At 41.5% G+C, this 20,889-nt stretch overlaps 1 protein-coding gene across 5 annotated transcripts in view; it reads left to right on the top strand.

Annotated features, from left to right (window-relative positions):
• Positions 1-20,889, top strand: part of dync2h1 (dynein cytoplasmic 2 heavy chain 1) — a 97,281-nt gene that overhangs the window by 65,135 nt on the left and 11,257 nt on the right. For all 5 annotated transcript variants that reach the window (XM_084019150.1, XM_084019148.1, XM_084019149.1 and 2 more), the window contains 11 exons: positions 54-214; positions 894-1,019; positions 5,709-5,819; positions 8,037-8,106; positions 8,527-8,612; positions 12,406-12,481; positions 12,741-12,955; positions 13,299-13,403; positions 16,537-16,653; positions 19,218-19,325; positions 19,646-19,747. In XM_084019150.1, the coding sequence (XP_083875276.1) occupies positions 54-214; positions 894-1,019; positions 5,709-5,819; positions 8,037-8,106; positions 8,527-8,612; positions 12,406-12,481; positions 12,741-12,955; positions 13,299-13,403; positions 16,537-16,653; positions 19,218-19,325; positions 19,646-19,747 (1,277 nt within the window). The remainder of the gene's footprint in view (positions 1-53; positions 215-893; positions 1,020-5,708; positions 5,820-8,036; positions 8,107-8,526; positions 8,613-12,405; positions 12,482-12,740; positions 12,956-13,298; positions 13,404-16,536; positions 16,654-19,217; positions 19,326-19,645; positions 19,748-20,889) is intronic.

Here is a 20,889-nt window from a genome sequence, read left to right as displayed (position 1 = left end):
CTATCTTTCACACCCTTTGTTATATTCCCACCTCCCTCTGCTCTCCTCTGCAGGTATGAAAGAGCTCTCTCCCCCTCCTCTGAACCTGCGTCGCCTCTACACTGAGACGTTGGAATTGGAACCGGTGTTGATCATCAGCTCTCCAGGGGCAGACCCATCCCAGGAGCTTGCCGAACTAGCAGCGGAAACCGTGGGCAGGGACAACTATCATGAGGTGAAGACTAACGGGGTTAAATGGGAGAAGTCATGGCAGAATCGCAAATGCAATGGAACATTTTCAACAGAATATGTGTGTGTTGCATCTAAATTGGGAAAGTGACAGTTTATTAGATGTACTGGATGGAAGACATGTTCCGTTTTACCAATTTTACGTTGTATTTTAAATCACTGTGACAATAACTCTTTGAAAAAGTATGCAAACATTTGCACAAATAGCTCATAGCTTTAAGGCTAAGATGCATTTGCCCATATCACTAATATGTATTTTATTCAAGAATATTAAGATGATTAACAGAAAATACATATTTTTACCATTTCCAGTGGAACTACAACCAACTCTCTATACAAGCAAACTTGTGTACTAAAGGTATACACGCTGCGCTCCACTTGTATGGGTGCTGCATATAACATCAATCTAAGTTAAATCAGTTACATATGAATACAAATCAGATTGGCAAAGAGTTACTAAGCTCTATGTGGGGATTCTATTGGTAAAAATCACATTGGGAATCCCACTTTGCAAGTATTTCCTCCTGTCTCCCACTGAGGAGAGAGATGGATTCAAATATTGAATCGGATTATACGTCCCCTTACTTCGGAGAAATTACAATATGAAATCAAATTTTCCATCCCACTGCTTCTCCCCATCTACCTCCCCCACTCTGTCTGCCTAGATCTCCATGGGTCAGGGACAGGCTGATGTGGCCCTAGCTTCGCTCCGAGAATGTTCCCGTAACGGAGACTGGCTTTGCCTGAAAAATCTTCACCTTGTAACTACATGGCTACCGCTCCTGGAAAAAGTAGGTATTCTGTGTCTGTACAGTCTTTATGTGTGCTGAAGCCTTAGGTACAGACGTTGACATCATCAGTGTGTGTCTGGTTGCTGTATTGAAGACGACTGAGACCATAAACTCGTATTTACAATGTTTACTGAGGTGATAAATCAAGTGATAAGTAGGGTAATTTTCTCATAGACTACAATCATACTTCTTCTGGCAACCAGAACAGCTGCCCTCTGCTGGCTGTTAGGAAGATTGCAAGTTTAAGGTAATTCCACTTGGCTTCACTTTTCAGACCAGGGGCCCGTTTCACCGTTTAACCCTGAACTCTGAGTTGACCAACTCTGAGATGGGCAACTCTGAGTTTTCGGTTTCAGAACAGCGGTTTTGAATTAGTTCAGTCAACTCTGAGTATGTAAACTCTGAGTTACGCACGTGCCTGCTGACTCTACAAAGCCATCATCAATGGAGCTCCGATACTACGATTCACCATGGCAACGGGGAGAGTGTTATTAGATATTACCGAGTGTTTATGTAGAAAACGAGCTCATCCTGAGAAAGCGGAGCAACGTAACTGCAGCAAAGTAGCGATAGTTGGCGTGGCAGACATTTACTGCCCGATCTAATATGTATAACTGAATGAAACAGTCTATTGATCTAAAGGTAATAAGTCTTTATTTTCAGACTTGCACAGCGACACTGTGGTGTAATGGTTAGCAATGCCGCCCACGGTACAGGCGACAGGGGTTTAACTCCCGTAGTTCACAAAGTAGTGCAATGAACACATTATCATTTTCATTGGGTGTAATCCCCCCAGGCACAGAAAGAAAGTGGCTTCAGTTGAAAATTAAGCATAAGAATATTGCGCAAATACGTTGACTAAGGCATATGATTTTAATCATATTTCACATATTAAACAGTAAATATAAGCAGGTATTTCAACACAGAAATGTACCTAAACATTTCATAAATCTCCCGTTTGCAAAAACGCTAGCTCTGCAAAGAATCTGGTTGCGGATTATGTCCGTGATAGGAAATGTTGAAAATGTCGGAGAATATTGTTTAGATAATATCTAATGTGATTGGAAGGAAAGGTAATCAAAATCCTCTCCCGACGCAAAGCTGCTAGAATCACTCTTATTTCCATATCGATTAGGTTGACGATGAAAGGACGGCACATTTTTTCAGAGTTGGTTCAGATTCCAGAAAAAGGCGGAGACATGTAGGGAGAAACTCAGGGTTTGTTGAAGCAAACCTGCTAGCGAGCAGGTTAGGTTCACGGAGCATGTTACCCGGGTAACTGACTCAGATTTATTCTGAACTGGCTTTGTGAAACCGAAAAACCAGAGTTTCCCTCATCTCAGGGTTAACTAACTCAAGGTTTTCACTAAACCTGCTTTGTGAAACGGACCCCAGGAGCTTGCCACCTGGTGCAAAGCCATGTGTACATCAGGGTTTGGCAGGGAAAGGCAAATCACAAAAGATTATGATTACCATGTAGTTTAAATGCATGATGCAATGATCCAGCTAGGGGAATATAATAAGTCCATATCACTAATTTGTTAAATCCATCTTATAAAGAAAGAAATAGGATCAAATAAACAGCCCATTGGGGAATGGCCAGTGTAATTACTCCTGAAGATAATTCAAAGGAACGTGTCCAGTGAAATGAGTCCGCTGAAACGAGCCCTTTTCACAGGTCAGGGTCAAGTTAGGTTAGGTTGGGGAGCCTGGAGGGTATTGTGTATTCAGAGAGTGCATGTTATTCCTTGTTTCACCCTGCTTGTCAGTGTTTATCTATAATATTACAACACTGCTACACGCACACACACAAGCGCACATTCTGATGACTGCCCAAATTTCCATATCTAAAATTACCTTCTGTCCTTTGCCTGCACACGCACAATTTGGTTTCTACCTGTCGGCCCATATTAGCCTCTGCGCTGGTGTTTGTGTGGCTGTGTTGTTACCTTTTGTGTTTGTTTATTTGTCTGTCTGCAGGGATGCATGCATGAACTTACATCTGTGTTTGTATCATGCGTGCTGTGCAGTGCACATCTGTGTGTGTAATTGATAGTGCTCATGTTGCTAGTCCTGTGTATGTATATATTTGTATCATCGTGTGTATGTGCTTGTGTGTCACATCGTAGTAAGTGGGTTGCTTTTCTTTGTGTTCATTTGTGTGCTTTTCGTTGGGTTTTGTTCAGTGCTGTGTCACTGTAGTAGGTCATATCTCACTTGGAGGCACAGCTGTGGCTGGCCTGTGTGAGCCCCTAACATGTGTGTGTTTTGTGTGTGCGTTAGTGCATGTGTGTGCCCCAGAGTTAGCATGAGATCCCTTCTGTCCGGAGTTATTGGTGCTCCCAGTTTGACTTAAACCAGACCTACTCAGCTGGTGGCCCATCAAGTTTCACCAGCCCGTTAATCAGTTCTGTTTACAAATAAATACAATTTTAAATCCCACACATAACAGACATTTTGCCACAATAAATCCTTCATTTTCTCGCGCAGTGACAACAAACGCACAACTGATAACGCCGCTGCCTGAAAAGAGGCTTTTCTCTATCTATGATCCGGGGGCTGTCCCACTGACAGCGCACAGATACATCATAGATACAGAACAGTACGTCACGGACAGTTGAGGCGGAGCAGCAGTAAGTTATTTACACCATCAGGGTGAAAGGGAGAAATTTACACAAATCTATTCTATTGTCATTCATTTCTATGCAAGCTGATCAGTCGTCTCAGTGAGCACACTCTCTGTCTCTGGCGCTCAGAAACTTTCTGGAAAATTGTTTTTGATTACAATATTTTTTTGATATCCAATATTTGGTACCCCTTTTTGAAACATAACCAGGTGCCCAGGGTAAGGAGTATAAATCCATATTATAATATAGTTGGAAGATAAATATGTGTAAGATCACATGATTAGCAAAAAGACAAAAAGATGTTAAGGGGTCTAGTGGGTTAGGGAAAAACGTCCGGCCCCCTTAGCTTTCTGTTACTGTTTTCTCCATTCGTTTCCAACTGCACATCCCGTTTATCTTCTCACCAATTTCCTTAACACTCTTTTCCTCTCTCATATTGTATAACTAAACTCTCGTTCTGTCTGTCCTTCTCTCATTGTTTCATTGTCTCGCTTTAAGCCCAGTAACCGATGAGTTTGCGGTCTCAGCAGTCGAGCTTGAAATGAAAAACTGACACAACAAGGGGAATGAGGGAGACAGGGAGCATGGGAAAGAAAGAATGAAGACGGCGGATGTAAAATGAGGGAAGTGGGGAAGCATGAACTGAGCCTCGGCAGGCAGGTGGAGATTCTACTATGACAGGACTTTGTTTTGGTATCTGCCTCTGTTTCTGTGTCCATCTGCTCAGTCTGACTGTATCTCTCAATGTTGTTTCTACGTTTTCCGACTTCTTTTTTGCCACCTGTCTCTCCAATCCTTCCCTCCGTCACTAACCCAGTTGGTCAGTTAGAGAAAGGAGAAGGAGGGAGGGGAGACGGCAACGAAGAGCGGTCATTGTTCATAATTGAAGTTGGCAGTGCAGATGTCCTCTCATCCCTGTCTACTCATATTCTTCCACATGCACTGTTTTCTGTCTCTCATTTTTCACATCAATCCCCCCCCCCCCCCCCCCCCCCCCCTCCATCCAGCTATCTTTCAATCTATCGGCCTATTTGTCACTCTAAATGTCTGTCTGCTAATCACACTATGTCAATGTCTTATATCATCTCGCAATACACACACACACACACACACACACACACACACACACACACACACACACACACACACACACACACACACACACTCACTCAATGAGAGACGGGGGGTTTTCTTCGAGGGATGTCAGTTCCTGTGTTCTTTGATTTTCTGGGATCATGTGCGCTTCCACAAGAATGAATTAGCTTCCAAATGATGCAGAAACACATTGATTACAATTCAATGTGTTTGTGTGCTTGTGCGTGAGTACCCAATCAGATGACACAGGACCCCGGGGTGCCAGCATGCTATTTATAACCGCAAGACTTTGAGAAAGATAGAAAGAGAGGGGGAAGGACTGTAAGGAGAGAAGTGAGAGAAAGAAAGGAAATGAAGATGGAGAGAGAGAGAGCGAGAGAATAAAGAGAGAGGAATAAAGACATAGAGGTGCGGTGAATGGTTTGTTGTTCTAATGCAGACAGAATTACATTAAAATGGAACAAATACAATAATGGTTATCCTCCTTATAGTATTTAGTATTAACTACATTTTCCTACATACACAGGGTACCCATGCAAAGGAGAGTTAACAGCTCTCATTGGACCACACTGTATAAATACAGGCTGACTGAATATATCCATGTCTCTAAATAACGATGAAGGAAAGGTTTTATAGGGAAAAGCTATTGTTGTGATTGTGGGTTTTATTTGCACTCAGATGCACTACATTTTAAGTAACATGATTATATATTTGGTTTAAAGGAATCTATGCAAGTCAGTGCATTATTCCAAAGTCCTGGAGTGCTGTATAAATCTTGTGTGAACTTTATGGTTAGCACTTTTACCCCACTCCAAGAAGGTCCTGGCTTGCCTCTGCCTTTGTTGATACACTAAACCTGAATAAGAAAAGCAAGTGTAGAAAACTGATACAGTGACTGGACAATGTTTGCAGTCAAAGGCTTAATATGTGTCTAATGTGTGTAATTTGTACTGTCCTTCCTCCACAGGAGTTAAATGTGCTGCGTCCCAAAGCAGGATTCCGTCTGTGGCTGACGGCTGAAGTTCACCCCAGATTTCCTCCCATACTGCTGCAGTCCAGCCTCAAGATCACTTGTGAGGTACTCAGACATTCACCACCACACACAGCCGTGGAAACAATACCACCATGATATTCCTGCAGTTGCTTGCGATGAAGTTTAGGGGTAGTGTTGACCTAACTCAAAAACACGCACCTACGCATTTTTGTTTTGCTGGTCTCTGTGGATCTCTTCAGAATGCAGTCGTGTTTCTCTGAGCCCCGGCGGGCCAAGTTAGTAGGTTATGGCATATTCACAAGAGTGTAGGATTTGTGGGGGCTATGTTTGTTTGAGATGTCATGTGAATTCATGGCAATAGGCATGTCTTTTACCCTCTGAGAAATGGCTACAGACGCACCGCAGCCACATATACTGTACATTTGTAAGGAGACAAAGAAGCCTGCAGCTTGTGTGTTAGTGAGGCGAGTTTTTAGTGCTCAGTGTGTTTCTGATGGAAGACGTGCTCAAGGGGTTAGTTGCTTCGGCAGCCAAGCATGCCGCACAAACTGCCCGCTCTCTCTCTTTCTCTCTGCTTCTCTTTCTCCGACTCTCTCAAACACAATCACACTGTTTCGTTGGCTTATTAACTCCTTGACATACTTATTATGTAATCACACACATTCTGAAAACATCCCCAGAGATGTAACTGTAAGATATTATTCCTGGACTGCAGGACTAGTGTCAAATCAAAGATAAACAGACACATAAACTGATGCACATAGATTATGTTTTTGCCACTGTGGTTTTATTTGGAAGTGTACAGCGCTAATCTGCAAGATTTGTCAAGGAATCTGTAGTAGTAGTGGTAGTATTAATAGCATTACGGCCGATGTGCAGTGCCAGTATATGAAATTGGATGCATGATCCTCTTATCTACAACCCACTAAAATACAAGCCATCAGTGCAGCAAAAACTGTTGTGTCGTAGCTCCTCCACTCAACCCCAAATACCTTACCTCGCACTCGTCTCCCCTGCAGTTTATTGTTGAAACTTCTGAAAGTAAATGTGTAATAGTACCATGCATTAGACTCACAGTGTAAACCAACACCTCAGACCTCACATAGAGTCAGTATTCATGCAATTGTACTTCCAGTAAAGCAAAATATGACTTTGTGAGGGTGAATAAAGTTGTAAGATTTACCTTCAGTGATGCATATGGGCAAAGCTCTGCTGCAGCTGAAATGAGTAAAATTCAGACTGACTGGATGTACAATGTAAAGAAAAGTGTCTTGTAACTACGCCTAATCTACTCAGGTTGGTAACATATGTCGTGGTTTTGAATTTTAGAAAAATGCTGTACATATAAATGTATGTGTATGAAAACCTCCAAATGGAGCTATGTAATGTTCAGCAAAGCTGATAATGTGTGAAAAGACGTCAATGCATGCTACTTGTTTTGATTCTCAACAAAGCTTAGTGTTGCCAGAGGAATGAAATTGAAGGCCAACACTGACCAAACTATGTTTTTTTTATTTGTAGACTTGAATTCCAAGAAACACTCATGGGTGTTACAAATACTTACACAACAGGTTTTCTTTTGCATACAGTCTTGCAAAGTCTTCCTTATCTCTTTTTCTTGCTTGCTTGTTCAGTTTATCTTTGTTGTCTGACCAGTCCATTGTTTTCTACAGTTTCTACAAACTGCTTTTTTAGATTTGCAAAATGTCAGTGTTTGCCTCATAGTCTCACAATAATACAATGTCACATATTACTAGAATTTCCTTTTTTGTTCAAAATCCTACCAACACATTACAACTTTAGAATCTAGATCTTAAATAGCTTCTGTGCCAGGGTAGTATTCCCTCCTGCCTTTGTTTGTACAAACATTCTGATAGTTTGTCTTGAATGCTCAATAGGACATACAGTATACATACAGTATGTGCCCTGCCAAATGGCCTTTAGACTCCCAGGTCCTGGATATTTATAGGGTGCTGTGGCTTAGATGGTTAAAGCGCCTGTCTAGTAAACAGGAGATCCTGGGTTCGAATCCCAGCAGTGCCTTTTTTTTTTTGGTATACCCAATATGTCCTATATCATCTCACCATGCAGCACATATGTCTTTAACACATGATCAACATCACCCTATGCCTTCCAATGTTTATGTGCTTATATAACAACACTGTGTTTGGACCTTGTAATCTGAACTTTTGAATTATGCAATCAAAATAAACCCTCTTTCTTTCTTCCCCTCCCCCTTTATCCTCACCTTGTCCCTTCCCTCTCTATCTATCCGTCCTCCCTTTCTTTTGCCATCTCCAGGCTCCTCCTGGGTTGAAGAAAAATCTGCTGAGAACATACGAGTCGTGGACTCCAGAGCAGATCAGTAAAGGTTGGCTCTTCTCTTCTCTTCTCTTCTCTCCCCCAACCTTGTGAATCATGCCATTACATGTATTTGTGTATTTGTCTCTACTTTGTGTACTATGGAATAGACATATTACAGTATGTGCTGCATAACAGCCTGAAGCAGCTTGCCCTGACCTTCAAGAATGTGTGCTTCGTTTTAATTTACAGTAATGGTAAAATTAACTTTTTAACTTAAAATGGAATGTGTTATGGAAATCACCTGGGTGCATGATAATAAGCACATAACAGCAGTACATGGGGCTTCCACAGCTGAATACAGCATTTTTGATTCTCCTCTCAGTCCTCTCTGTTGTATGGTGTGTGGTGACTACACTCACAGACACTGATAAGGAGTGCTTATTGTAGTTCTTTTGGTTATGACGGGCTGTTGATTGTTTGTGTGCAGGAGGCATCCTGGCCAGAGCCCAGTCTCTGTTCTGTCTGGCTTGGTTCCATGCCGTCTGCCAAGAGAGGCGCAACTACATACCACAGGTAAAATATGCAAACACAGGACCCGAGTGGTCATAGTTCTACTATTTCATTGCAGGAAAATAAAGTCAAACAACGATGCCGTATAAGAGAGTATGACACAATAGTCCTGAATGCAGAAGAAAATGGCATAAATGGACAAACTAACTAGCTTTTCTTTTTTTATGTTGCATGTTGATTCTCAACATTGATACGTACAGGATAACAATGTGCTTAAGTTCCCCTTTGAAATCACAAGCTATTTGGTAAACCCAAAGATGTGTTTTTGCACACCACCCACACAGCATATGGCCTTATTTCCACACAGGTAATCACATGTGTATCTAATTACTGAAAGGGCAGTTCATATTCACAACACACATCCAAATACAACACAGCTATACAAATGCATGAATTATTTATTTCCAAATTAGTTAATGAGTAGGGTCAAAGAAACGTACAGGTTAATAGCCACAGGGAGGAAGTCACACTGACCTAACAAGTAATCATCTGGACGTCTAGACCTCCAGAAAAGGGTAAACTTACCACAGAGATCCCTTTTTTTAGACCTGGCTCTGCCGTGCCTCTTTGTCTTTGTTTGTGTATGTTATGTATGAGTGGCTGTGTATGTCTGTGTGCAACTGTGAATAGTCTTTGTAGTAAACTTGCCTGCTGGTCAAGAGTCAAGACACACACAGCACACTGCATTTAGACCAACGGGTTTGTATGTCAAGTCAGGACGGTGGACGTGTAGGAAGTAGAAGTCCTATACTATCTCACAAGGGAGTTTTTCTTTAAAATACTCAAATTTCATTTACAAAATGAAATGTATAATTTTTGTATAAACGTATCATTTAAAAACATTTGAATTGCTGTTGTAAGGTAATAAGGATATTAGTCAAAGCTGTGTGTAGTTGACAAAGTCAGTTCTGAGCTTTCATGCTTTCAGCTCTCTTTTTTATTTTTGCACATTTATTTCTGTCACTTTTCATGTGTTTCATCAGAGTGCAGCAGTATGACGTCCATTCAGGAAAGACAGTGTGTGTGTGTGTGTGTGTGTGTGTGTGTGTGTGTGTGTGTGCGCGTGTGTGTGTGTGTGCGCGTGTGTGTGTGTGTGCGCGTGTGTGTGTGTGTGTGCGTGTGTGTGTGTGTGTGCGTGTGTGTGTGTGTGTGTGTGTGTGTTGCGGCTGCTGCAATAACGTATAACTTATGGAGGGTAAAGGCTGGATTATGCTTCCGCGTGGACACAACGCAAGGGGGCTTGCGGACCCCTTACGTCCTTGCGGACCCCCCTTACGTCATCGCAAGGGCCTGACGTGTGCCTCCCAAAAGTCCTCGACGCGCGTCGAGGCGACGCAACGCCAACGCAACACCAACGCAGCGGCTTTGGCTGTGATTGGTCCGCTAACTACATCCGCTGGAGACCGCTATCCGGTTTCCACTCATAAACACCGCCATTTAAACTTTTAAAAGGCTACTTTTATTGTTTTCACCTCGTTTTATTGTTTGCACCTTGTCGCTTTTGCACAAAGAAATAAAACACCAAGTTCTGAAAAATTGTGGACGTTTAAAGCCGGAAAGTAAACAAATACGCTATAACGAGGCTACGACGATATACGTCAAGAGTCTCGGTCGGTCGGTCAGTCTTTACAAAAAACATAGCGCCCTTTACCGGTGTGGCTTTGAATTGCATTTCGACACGTAAACCCAACACAGAACCATCACGGTCTCCAAGCAACTGCGTGGCCGTTGCGTTGCCGTTGCGTGATCACTACGCGGAAGCATAATCAGGGCTTTAGGAAGCAACACAATAAAGTGAAATAAAGTCCACTTTTCATTATAAGTAGGTTTGCTTGTGATGGAGGAGCTCGAATCCCAGCTTATGAAATATGCATAAACATTTTTACATAGGCAAAATAAGATGCGGTTGCACCTATAATTACTCGATACTTGCTGCATTTTTGCTGTGTCATCTTTCCACGCGTCATCTTACAAGGTTGCTTTTGCAGTTGGGTTTGAGTCTCAGGATGCACCAGGGTCCATTTGTCTCTGTGTGTATTGCAGCGATGCCTCAGAGTGAGCTGTCTGATCTTATGACACGACATGTCAGCAGTTACAACGGGAGGGTATCTCTTTGTGTCTGCTAACCAACACACAATCCAAAACGATCCCCGCTCAACTCAAACACTAGGGGGAAGTGTGGCAGACAACATGTTCTCGTAATTAAACTGCCACCACAAGGTTTGCTTGCTCTCTCTCTCTCTCTCTCTCTATATATATATATATATACCGGTATATATATATATCAGTATCATGCAGTGTGCCATGTACGATTCTAGGTGATCTCTCTCTACCTTCCTCTTTCTCTAAATGATCTCACTTTACTTTTCCCCCCTAATTTTATTTGTACTGGCCTCCCCTCCCGCCGACTGTCGCCCTGTCTTTCTATTTTTCTCTCTCAAATCCCTGAATCTCCGGTAAGTGTTTTCATTCGAGACGGTAATGTTGTGTTCCTCGTCCAAGGACATGATTGCCTAATTATTTAAAAAGCCCCAGCTTTTCGTTCCACCATCGCTTACACCCTTCTCACTTCCTCTGCTGTCCCCTCTCCCTTGCTCATTTATTTACGTATTCTCCTTCCATTTTCGTCCTTTTGACGTGCCTGTGCAGAAACCACTTGGTTTAAAAGGACAGAGGAGGAAAGAGAAAACGGATGAGAGCAACAGAAAGAAAGCAACAGCTAATAATGGCTAATTATGTCTGGTGAACTTACAACTAGGTGGTGCGCTATCTCAAGTGCCTACAAAGTAATTGCAACATACTCAGCTTTATAAAACCATACAACAAATCATTCCCTGAATAAGCAGCCAGTGCTAGTTACGTAAAACAAGTGTATATGTGCACGAGCACAATCTTAAATCTTACTCGCACATATAAAAGCACATTTATTAAACGTGGCAGAAACAGGTCCCACTGTGTGTGAAAACACACTCGAGTGCAGAATTACTGAACAAACAATGCACACTCAATCATTCAATGAATTACTGAACAAAGCTACACAGTTTCCCTCCACGATTCACCTCATCCACCCACAGCGTCGGCGGGTAGATTACAGCGGCTGATGGAACAGCAGCGAAGTGCAACAAACATACACTCACAAACCGGCTGCCCTCACAATCCATTGTGTACTAACACTGTTTGGGTTGTTTTTCTGGAATGGTCAATGTGTTTTTGTGTGTGTGTTTTATTTTTTGCTATAGAAGGTTATTAAGGCAGTTTATACCGGGGCTGTATTTTTATTTTATTTTTTTAGACCTTGGATGGGTTTTTCTGAATGAGTCAGTCCAGAAAGTAGACAAAATGTTAGCCAATCATCACAGAGGTCAAGTAGAAGTATGTGGATGTGTTAAACTGTTTTTTTTACAGCCTCAAGTCACCTATATACACGGTGGATATTTATCCTGAAATGAGAGCCACAGGAGAACTTACATTAGATTGAAAGATGTATCGACATACAACACACTCTTCACTGATTATCAATCAGCCGTCTTTACATTCTCGAGCTAGTGTGTTCAACCTCGAGAGGTAGAAAAATCTAGCTCTCATGTAATTAAGACTGCACACAGTTGTGACAACGATTAAGAAGAAAAGGGAATACGCATGAGGGATGATAATTCAGGCCTCAAACAACAATATGCAATGAGAGATTTGAATGGATATGTTGTTTGGTTGACACATTTTGAATATTAGTAATTGATGTGTTATGACTCTTGTAGATAAAGATGTACTTATTCCTCCTCCTCTGTGCTTTATCCAGGGTTGGACTAAGTTCTATGAGTTTTCTATGTCGGACCTCCGTGCTGGCTTCGAGATCATCGACAGGCTTTTTGAAGGTAGGAGGGTTGGGAGCAAACATTACGATGCAGTGGAGAGCTCTGCTCTGTTGATTTGCTCTGCAGCGTATATGGTAATGAGAGGGCGAATCTGTGGGCTCTCTGATCAATTACCTCTTTGAATCACACTACCTCTGATAGAGCGTGGTCTGGACAACAAGGCATTTGCATGTTATGTATTATGTAATGTTAGCCCCCTTTTGTTCTGTGTGCACTGAATACACGTTTACTGCTTTCTTTGGGTCGTGGTATCTCCAAGGTGGCAAAGCATTCCAGTGGGAGTTTGTCCACGGCCTGTTGGAGAGTGCCATATATGGTGGACGGATTGACAACCCCTCTGACCTGCGCATCTTGCGCTCCTACCTGGAGCAGTTCTTCTCTTCACGTCTCCTCTCTGGTGGTCAGAGAAAGAGCAGAGGAGGAACGCGCTTCTTTCCACCTCAGATCAGCCTCCCAAACTCTTGCTCAGTATTGGTAAGTTGTAGATTTGGTCACAGTTTCTTGAGTCTATATTGTGAGACTACAACAAATCAAAAATTCTATCATTAGAGAACGTGAGTCAGACCATATAAACATGTTTAATATAGCATGAATTATCCTATACTCTCACATAGCGATCTAAAAAGGCATGCTGCGAGTTTTTACTTTTTTCAATTTAGTAGCATGCGTTGCTTGGAAATGCTTAAAAAGGCGTCTTGTTCCGTACAACTGTGATGACACTATACAGCATGCTCACATTCACCCTCTCTTTCTATGGGCATTTGAGTGCATTTCTGTGTGTGTGACCTGTAGAGCATGTGTGTGTGTGTCTTCCCAGGACTACCGCAGCGTGATAGAGAATCTCCCAGAGGATGATAGACCTGCATTCTTTGGTCTGCCTGCCAACATAGAGAGGTCCTCGCAGAGAATCATCAGCTCCCAGGTGCACACACACACACACACACAGTCACTTGCTTATTATCACAAACACACACACACATCACCAGCACAACCTCCATTTTTGCCACACGCTCGCACAAACTAACAGGCAAATATACAGTATTCTGTAGCAGGAACTCACGGCAGCACATTCATCGGTGCATGAAGGGTGCACAAGCAAACGCACACGCACCGTTCATGCCCACAGAAGCACATGCACTTACATACATGCCAGTTCACACATGGACAAACACTCTTTCGTTGTCTCGAAACCGTTCCAGACATGCGGGTGCATTCACATTATATGCAGAGTTTAAAACGAATGCTATTTTCCAATATACATGCAGCAGGCAGTGTTGCGTGCCAGCAAACTGCACAGCGTGAAAAAAATAGCAACCAGCCATTTTAATTATGATACCCACATTGAAAGTGTCAGATGTGGTCAGTACAGATACCGGTGTTTTCCAGTTCCTGGAGCTTAAAACAAAGCTCCACTCTGTGAGTCGGATCAAATTAGTTCATGCCAGAAGGAAGCCTCACTTTTTTTCACTTCTACACTCTTTGTGGAGTGAAGCAATTTGACTTCTAATTTTCTGTTGAAAATGACATCGGTGATTACTCAACCTGCCAGATTGGTGTTTGATTGCGTGAGTTAATACATATGTCTGGGTTTACCCTTCAAATAAACCCATAACCCCAGTCATATAGCGGGGAACCACCTCCATTATAAAAACATAAAAGCAGTTGATTTTGGGGTCAACTCAAGGTTAAAGCATTTTACCAGGCAGCCATCATTTTCCATTTATTTCATGTGAAAAAAGAAATCATTTAGCAGAGACATAAAACTATGTTTAGACGGGTAATCCATCACAATGGGTATCACATCGGCTCATATTGTTGTCAAGGTTATATTTTCATTGTGTGGTAATTGCGTTTGCGATACCGTAGCAATAATGGAACATTAACAAATAGTGTCGGCAGTCTTCAAAAAGGGAGAACATGATTAATTTGGAGGATGTTACTTACCCAAACCTTGGATTCAATTGACTCGCAGACAGGGTCACCAGAATGTCTACGGTAGATATATTTGCATATGCTTGATATAGAAAATAAATAAAAAAATAGAAAAGTGGGTTCAAACTCATTGAACTCACTGAATAAGGATTATTTCTGACTGTGTGTTCACATGTGAGTGTGTGAGTGTGTGATTGTGTAGTGGTCGATGGTTACTGCGGATCCTGATGTAACTAGACGCAATCTCACACATGAAGCGAATGTGTTCTTTCACTGTTCCTGGGAAGATAGCACAAATGAAAGGCAGCGCTGGGATGGACAGAATGAGATAGTTTTGATGTTTTTTTGTGTTTGTTTGTTTTGTGTCTTTCTGTGTGTAATAATCCTCAAACACACTGACCCATCACAGCATGTGTTTATGGTCCCTAATATGGGCGTTCATTCATTTAAGTCCATTCATACTGTCAGTATGGTCTGCTGATCACAGGAACCACCAACTTAGTTACATTCACACAACTCCCACAAGGCCACTTGTGTGTGTTGCTGTGTCTCTCTCGCCACCTATCTCACACTGTCACATACTCACTCTCTCTCTCTCTCTCTCTCTCTCTCTCTCTCTCTCTCTCTCTCTCTCTCTCTCTCTCTCTCTCTCTAAATACCCTTGTCACAATCTGTGGTATGGACATGCCATTTACAGTAAATACGCTCAACATGAATGACTTATCATGTGTCAGAAGAAGATTCCAAACACAATGTATGATGTTTGCATAATGTTTTCATGTGCAATGCAAAATTATGAAGGAGTATTCTCAGTATAAGTATTGTCAAACAATAAATCATATTCTATCATGTCAGTATCAAGCAAGTATCTTGTGTGAATGAATACGCTCTCTCTGCATGGGCTTTTGTTCTGTGATAGTCCTATTATACATCTAGGTATAATAGAATCTCTGACGTGTTTTTCCCCCCTGCTCATTATAGCGCTTTATTGAACCGCACCTTGTCTAAGACTATGAGAAATAGTCCCCAGATTAAAGACCCTGAACCCCAATCCTGGGTTACATTGAAAGTGAAATCCTTAACTGAATTGACTGTACCCAGTGCGATTAAAACTGAACTCGCACATAGACAGTGTCTAGCAGCTTTCTCCTCCCAGTAGGTTATGACAGTTAATGCAGTTGCTGCCTGGTAGTAATTGGTCGAGATAAGAATACATTTTAATATATTTAAATCCTTAAATATTTTAACCCCAATATATTTCAAATTCCCATCCTCTGCTGCCCTCATTTTTTACTGCTGCCAGGGTGAAGTTCTAGATGAGCTATCTAGCTCTGCCACCCCCCCTGCCCCTCCCTTTCATGCAAACACACACACACACACACACACACACACACACACACGCACACACACACGCATGCATGCCCATACTCACACACATATACGCACACTTTCCCTCCTGAGCAAAGGCGATAAAGCGGCTGTTAGTAAAGAGTTCTCCTGGACCAGATGAGAGCTATTTATCAGAGACTTTGCCTTCCTTCCAACACACACATGTATAGAAAGTCACACATCTCTTCTGCACAAACACACACGCACACACTGAGTCGTGATAAAAGCACTATCCAAGACTCTAAGCCTGAAGCTAAGCATGCTTGATTAGGTGTGTAAGGAGCTGTTGGAGGATATGTTTGGTATTAGGCCCTTTTTTTCACTTGCCATATTCCAGGATCTGAAACAGTGTTGACTGTCATGGAGAGTGTCGCCACCAGAGGTGTCAATGACATCTTATTACAATAAATGTATTACTTTGTGTGTTGTACCATTTATAAAACAAACAGTGACTTTAAGGTTCAATTAGAAAAAAGTACATGCTTCACATTTCTTCCACAAAATACCGGTGTATAGTTGTAAATACCACACAGAGCTTTTTGTCTACATTGTTACTTATCAACAATAACACCTTGTGTTGCAAGAAACATGGGCCACTTGTTTTTGTACGACCTTTTACAACATGATCTGTCTCATAAATAAATGCAACACTGAACACTAATTCAGGAAACGGGTACTTCCATGGCACTTCTACAAGACCGTTGCTTATTTTTTTTCTCTTTTTGTGTGTTTAGGTCATTTCCCAACTGCGTGTGCTGAGCCGCTCAGTAGCAACGGGTTCAAAGTTCGACAGGGAGCTCTGGTCAAATGGACTTTCACCCGTCCTTTACTTGTGGAAGAAACTCAACCAGGTCAGTTCTTTTTCCCGGATCATCTTTTTTACATTTCTTATTATTTTTTTTTTTCAAAATTGAAAACTCACACTACTCAGTCTTCAGAAAAAATTAAACCCTTTGTTGTCTTTATTCTGCAAACCAACACTGCAAAGCTGGCCCTATAAGTTTCAAAGTTTTAAAGATTCCTGTGTCATGCCCTAAATTAGTCCTAATTGGACTGGAAATAATAGAAATACTGTGTTAAGACCAGTGGTGGGAAGTAACTTTTTTTTTTACCCCATTACACTTATTTGACAACATTAAAGCTGAGCTTAAATGAGAAATGCACTTTTATCCCTTTAAGATTACATTTTTTTCATGCATTTTTACATTTTGTCTTTTTTTCCTTAAACAAAATATGACATGTGCTTATGTAAGCTTGTACCAACAGATTTCAACCAATAATATAATATAATGACACCGATAAGGTTGTGGATGGAATATTCCATTTCACTGTGAAATAGGTCAGTGCAGAAGCAAAAGGCACTCTAACTTCCATTTCACTGGGACTTTAAGGACAAGTTACAATGCAGATTTGTATGTTTTAATGCAAAATAGAAATCGACTAATGAATTACTATGTTCTCATATGGATTACTTTAACTACTTGAAATGTAGCTTAAATTACCCTCATATTTACTAGCTGCAACATTACATAGATGTACACATTAATGAATCACTAATTGACTAGATTAGCAATTTCAGCAGAAATTACGGCGTAAATGCTGAATGATGAAATGTTGACTGAGAATAGTTTAAATGCACAAGTGAAGTAAGTGAAAGCGAAGTGGAAGAAATAATTGAAAAAGATGGAATGGGATTCATTTGTCTGATTGAAACAAGCCTCATTCTGAGCTTCCTGTTAAGATAAAGTTACGCTATGGAGGCTTTTATTTTGAAGAGGTGGGGTAGAGGAGGAGAGAGAGAGAGACACATACACACAATCAGTGTCTGATGTCAATAGGAATGTTATGCATTATCGGCTATGCATAGGATGTGTGTGTGTGTCATCAAACTCTAGTACCTGCTAAGGATTACAAATACTGGTAAACATTTTTTGTAGTTCTTTTAAGCTTTGACAGTTCTATGCTAGCCTTTAGTTGTATGTAAAATCATGTTGTTACATTGCCCATGCAGTAGCATCCAGTCCAAATTAAAAACTGTGAGAGCTAATTGGAAATAAGTAGGGTGTAATTGACCACCCACCATGTGTTGTAGCCATTGACTGATCTAGTCAGGTCAGTGCACTAATGCACTACTGTGTGTGGTTGCTTGGACACCAGCAGCTTTTCTTTTCAAATCCAAAGGACATCTACCTCCACGTTAAATAATTTCACCACCATATTCCCACCCCCTCACTCTGCCTCCCTTTCATTCACACTCATGCTGTAAATCACACATGCTCCTCTCTCCTTCTCCCTCATTTGCGCCTCCCTCCTCACACACACTCTCTCTCTCTCTCTCTCTCTCTCTCTCTCTCTCTCTCTCTCTCTCTCTCTCTCTCTCTCTCTGTCTCTCTCTCTCTCTGTCTCTCTCTGTCTCTCTCTCTCTCTCAGTCAACAGAGTTGTTTTTAACCCACTGAGAAGAGAGTGATTGACTGTGTTAAGTGTTGCCATTGTGTGACCAGCTAGCCTCCCATAGATCACAATCTACCGCCGACTGTTTTCAATTAGCGGGCCCTTTGTCGTTGGCTAACCCTCTGCGTTTGACCATCAGTGCATGTGTATCACCCAAGTGTAGCTTGGAGACGGTTACGACATGCCCGGTGCATTCCTATCTGTGTGCATGAGTTTGTGTGTATGGAGATCAGTATTTTTATGTGTCTTTTGGCAACTCTTTCTGCAGTCTGGATCGAGGGAAGGAGCAGGAGACGGCAGACACAGTTTATTTGGCTGTTAAGTTACAGTTTTGTATAGCAGAGCTGTAGTCAAGCTGAAACCCTACTAGGTTGTTTCCCATTGTCTCTCCATGTCTCCATTTCTTCATCTAACGGTCCTACCATCCATCTCTCTCCCTCTCCCTGCAACAGAGTACAAGAAAACATCAGTGTTTGTGCACATTTTTTCAAATTGATTTGTGTTTGTGCACAATTTTGCAGAGAGAGAGGCACAATGCCCCATTTGGTAATGTTGCGTTATTGTGGAATGTAAGAATTAAGTTTATGCATGCTGAGCTAAGGACAGCCACAGGGAACGCTGTAAAGATATACAGTCATGAATCATTTAAAAGCAAAATGATAGCATGCTGACACACAGCAGCAGTTACAAAAATGCATTATAAATCTGAATGATGTCTGCGCTCCTGTGTAGTGGGCAATTTGTCTAGACTGATTAGTTGATGTAACGCTAACAATGTTCCAGGGATAAGAGGGATATACAGCAATGCTAGGACAAATGCACTGTTATACAGTTATCATTGAAGCATTAAAAGTAGGTAAAATATCTGTAGCTCTGAATCAGTTACAATGACATCATCATATGAATCTAACCTATCTATGTATTCTGTCAATATGCTGATATGTCTTTCTGTCTGCCTATCAGGGTTCTACTCTGATCCACCAAAAGGTAGCCCCACCTACAGAAGGTCAGGGGTCACCGGTCCTATCGTTCATCACTTTGGAGCAGTTCAACGCCATCCGCTTGGTCCAGGTGCGTCAGATCATGAGCACTCGTAATATGATTGATATGTTAATATGTTAAGAGATATGGAAAACGGCCTTTGCTTCATGAAGATGCATGAGATGAGTGTGAATCCTAAACATTTCATCTCAAGGAATGGGCCTTTTTTTTATGTATCTGTTTATTCAGGGTAATACCACAGGTGCACGTGTACTCAATATGCTCTTCAATACAAGACATTTGATTTATTTTCCCAAGAGCAAAGTAATCAGATGAAAAGAGTCAATCACACCCCGGGTACCAAGGTTCTAAAAGGTTGGCACAGTGTGTTCACTAAACTGTGATTACAGAGCATTCACCAGTCCTTGGCCGCACTGAGCAAAGTTGTCAGAGGGACCCAACTGCTCACCCCGGACGTCCAAAAACTGGCCACCGCCCTGCTCAATCAGGAGGTAAGGAGAAACAAATGGGAATCCAAGGGTCACAGCTAAACCTCTTCAAATCAGCTTGAAATGTTGACCCTTCATGAATTGCCAATAAAACAAAACACTCTAGTCTTTTAGCTCCCCTACCAATGGAAAGGCCATTAACATTAAGGACTTGATTACCTGTAAAACAAACATGTTGTCGATATGATACAGTGCCCATGTGGTAAAACATGTATAGGTGATGCATCCCATCCCTTTAACAGCGTGTCACTAAACATAGGAGCTCCATTGATGTAACCACTTCTCTTCATTTCAATGAGAAGCAACACCACCTTTCCTCTTTATGTTTTTATAGGCATAGACGTGATAAAGTCCAGCCAAACAGGTGGTAATGTCAATGTTTTTTCTTCTGGAAAACGTGAGAAGCATTTTGGATTTTTTAATTTCAAAGTTTATTTCCAAAGGGGAGATGAGAGAGCACTTCTCAATGAATTAGTTTGTAAAGTGGTTCTTTAATGTGGTTTTAGTGGTGGTTCAGTTATCATCCTCTATGATGTATTTCTCATAATGTATATTTTTTTATGATGCATCTTGTTGTTCCTCCTACTTTTTCAGTATATCGTACTTCATTAGGAAGTTTTAAATTCATGTTTTTAAAATGTGGCACATAAAATAGATACATTTTGGTTTTGAGGCCTCTTCTGCACAAAGGTAGTACTGAAGCAACACGACCACCTTTGAAGGTGTAAAAGTTTCCCATACTGTGATGAGGTTGAGGCCACATGAGTGGGCATACCCATACACTGTACAGAACTTGTACTGTCGACATTTAGCAAACACTGCTTCCTCGTGTGCATCCTCAGGCTGGGATGAGGACAAAGTGGATATTAATAGGTAGAGAGGGAGGGATACACAATCAACTTTTTACTTCTTGTAATCTCCTGAGTGCAGCCGTGGGCACTATTTTACTTCTCTCTCTTTTTGTATTAATAAGCAAGTCTTTAGTCTCATCCCCGTATTTCTCCCAACCAACTTTCTCCACTTTTGTCTCCCATGGGGTTTCTTTCTCCTCTCTTTCCTGGTCTCTCTCACAACAAACCTAGCATATTCATGTTAGCCAAAAAATAGTCTAAAAAATGTATGACTTCCATGTTTCTTTTAAGTAT

The sequence above is a fragment of the Eutrigla gurnardus genome (assembly GCF_963514095.1).
Source record: "Eutrigla gurnardus genome assembly, chromosome: 10".
NCBI classification, from domain to species: domain Eukaryota; kingdom Metazoa; phylum Chordata; class Actinopteri; order Perciformes; family Triglidae; genus Eutrigla; species Eutrigla gurnardus.
This window is presented reverse-complemented; position numbering and strand designations above follow the sequence as displayed.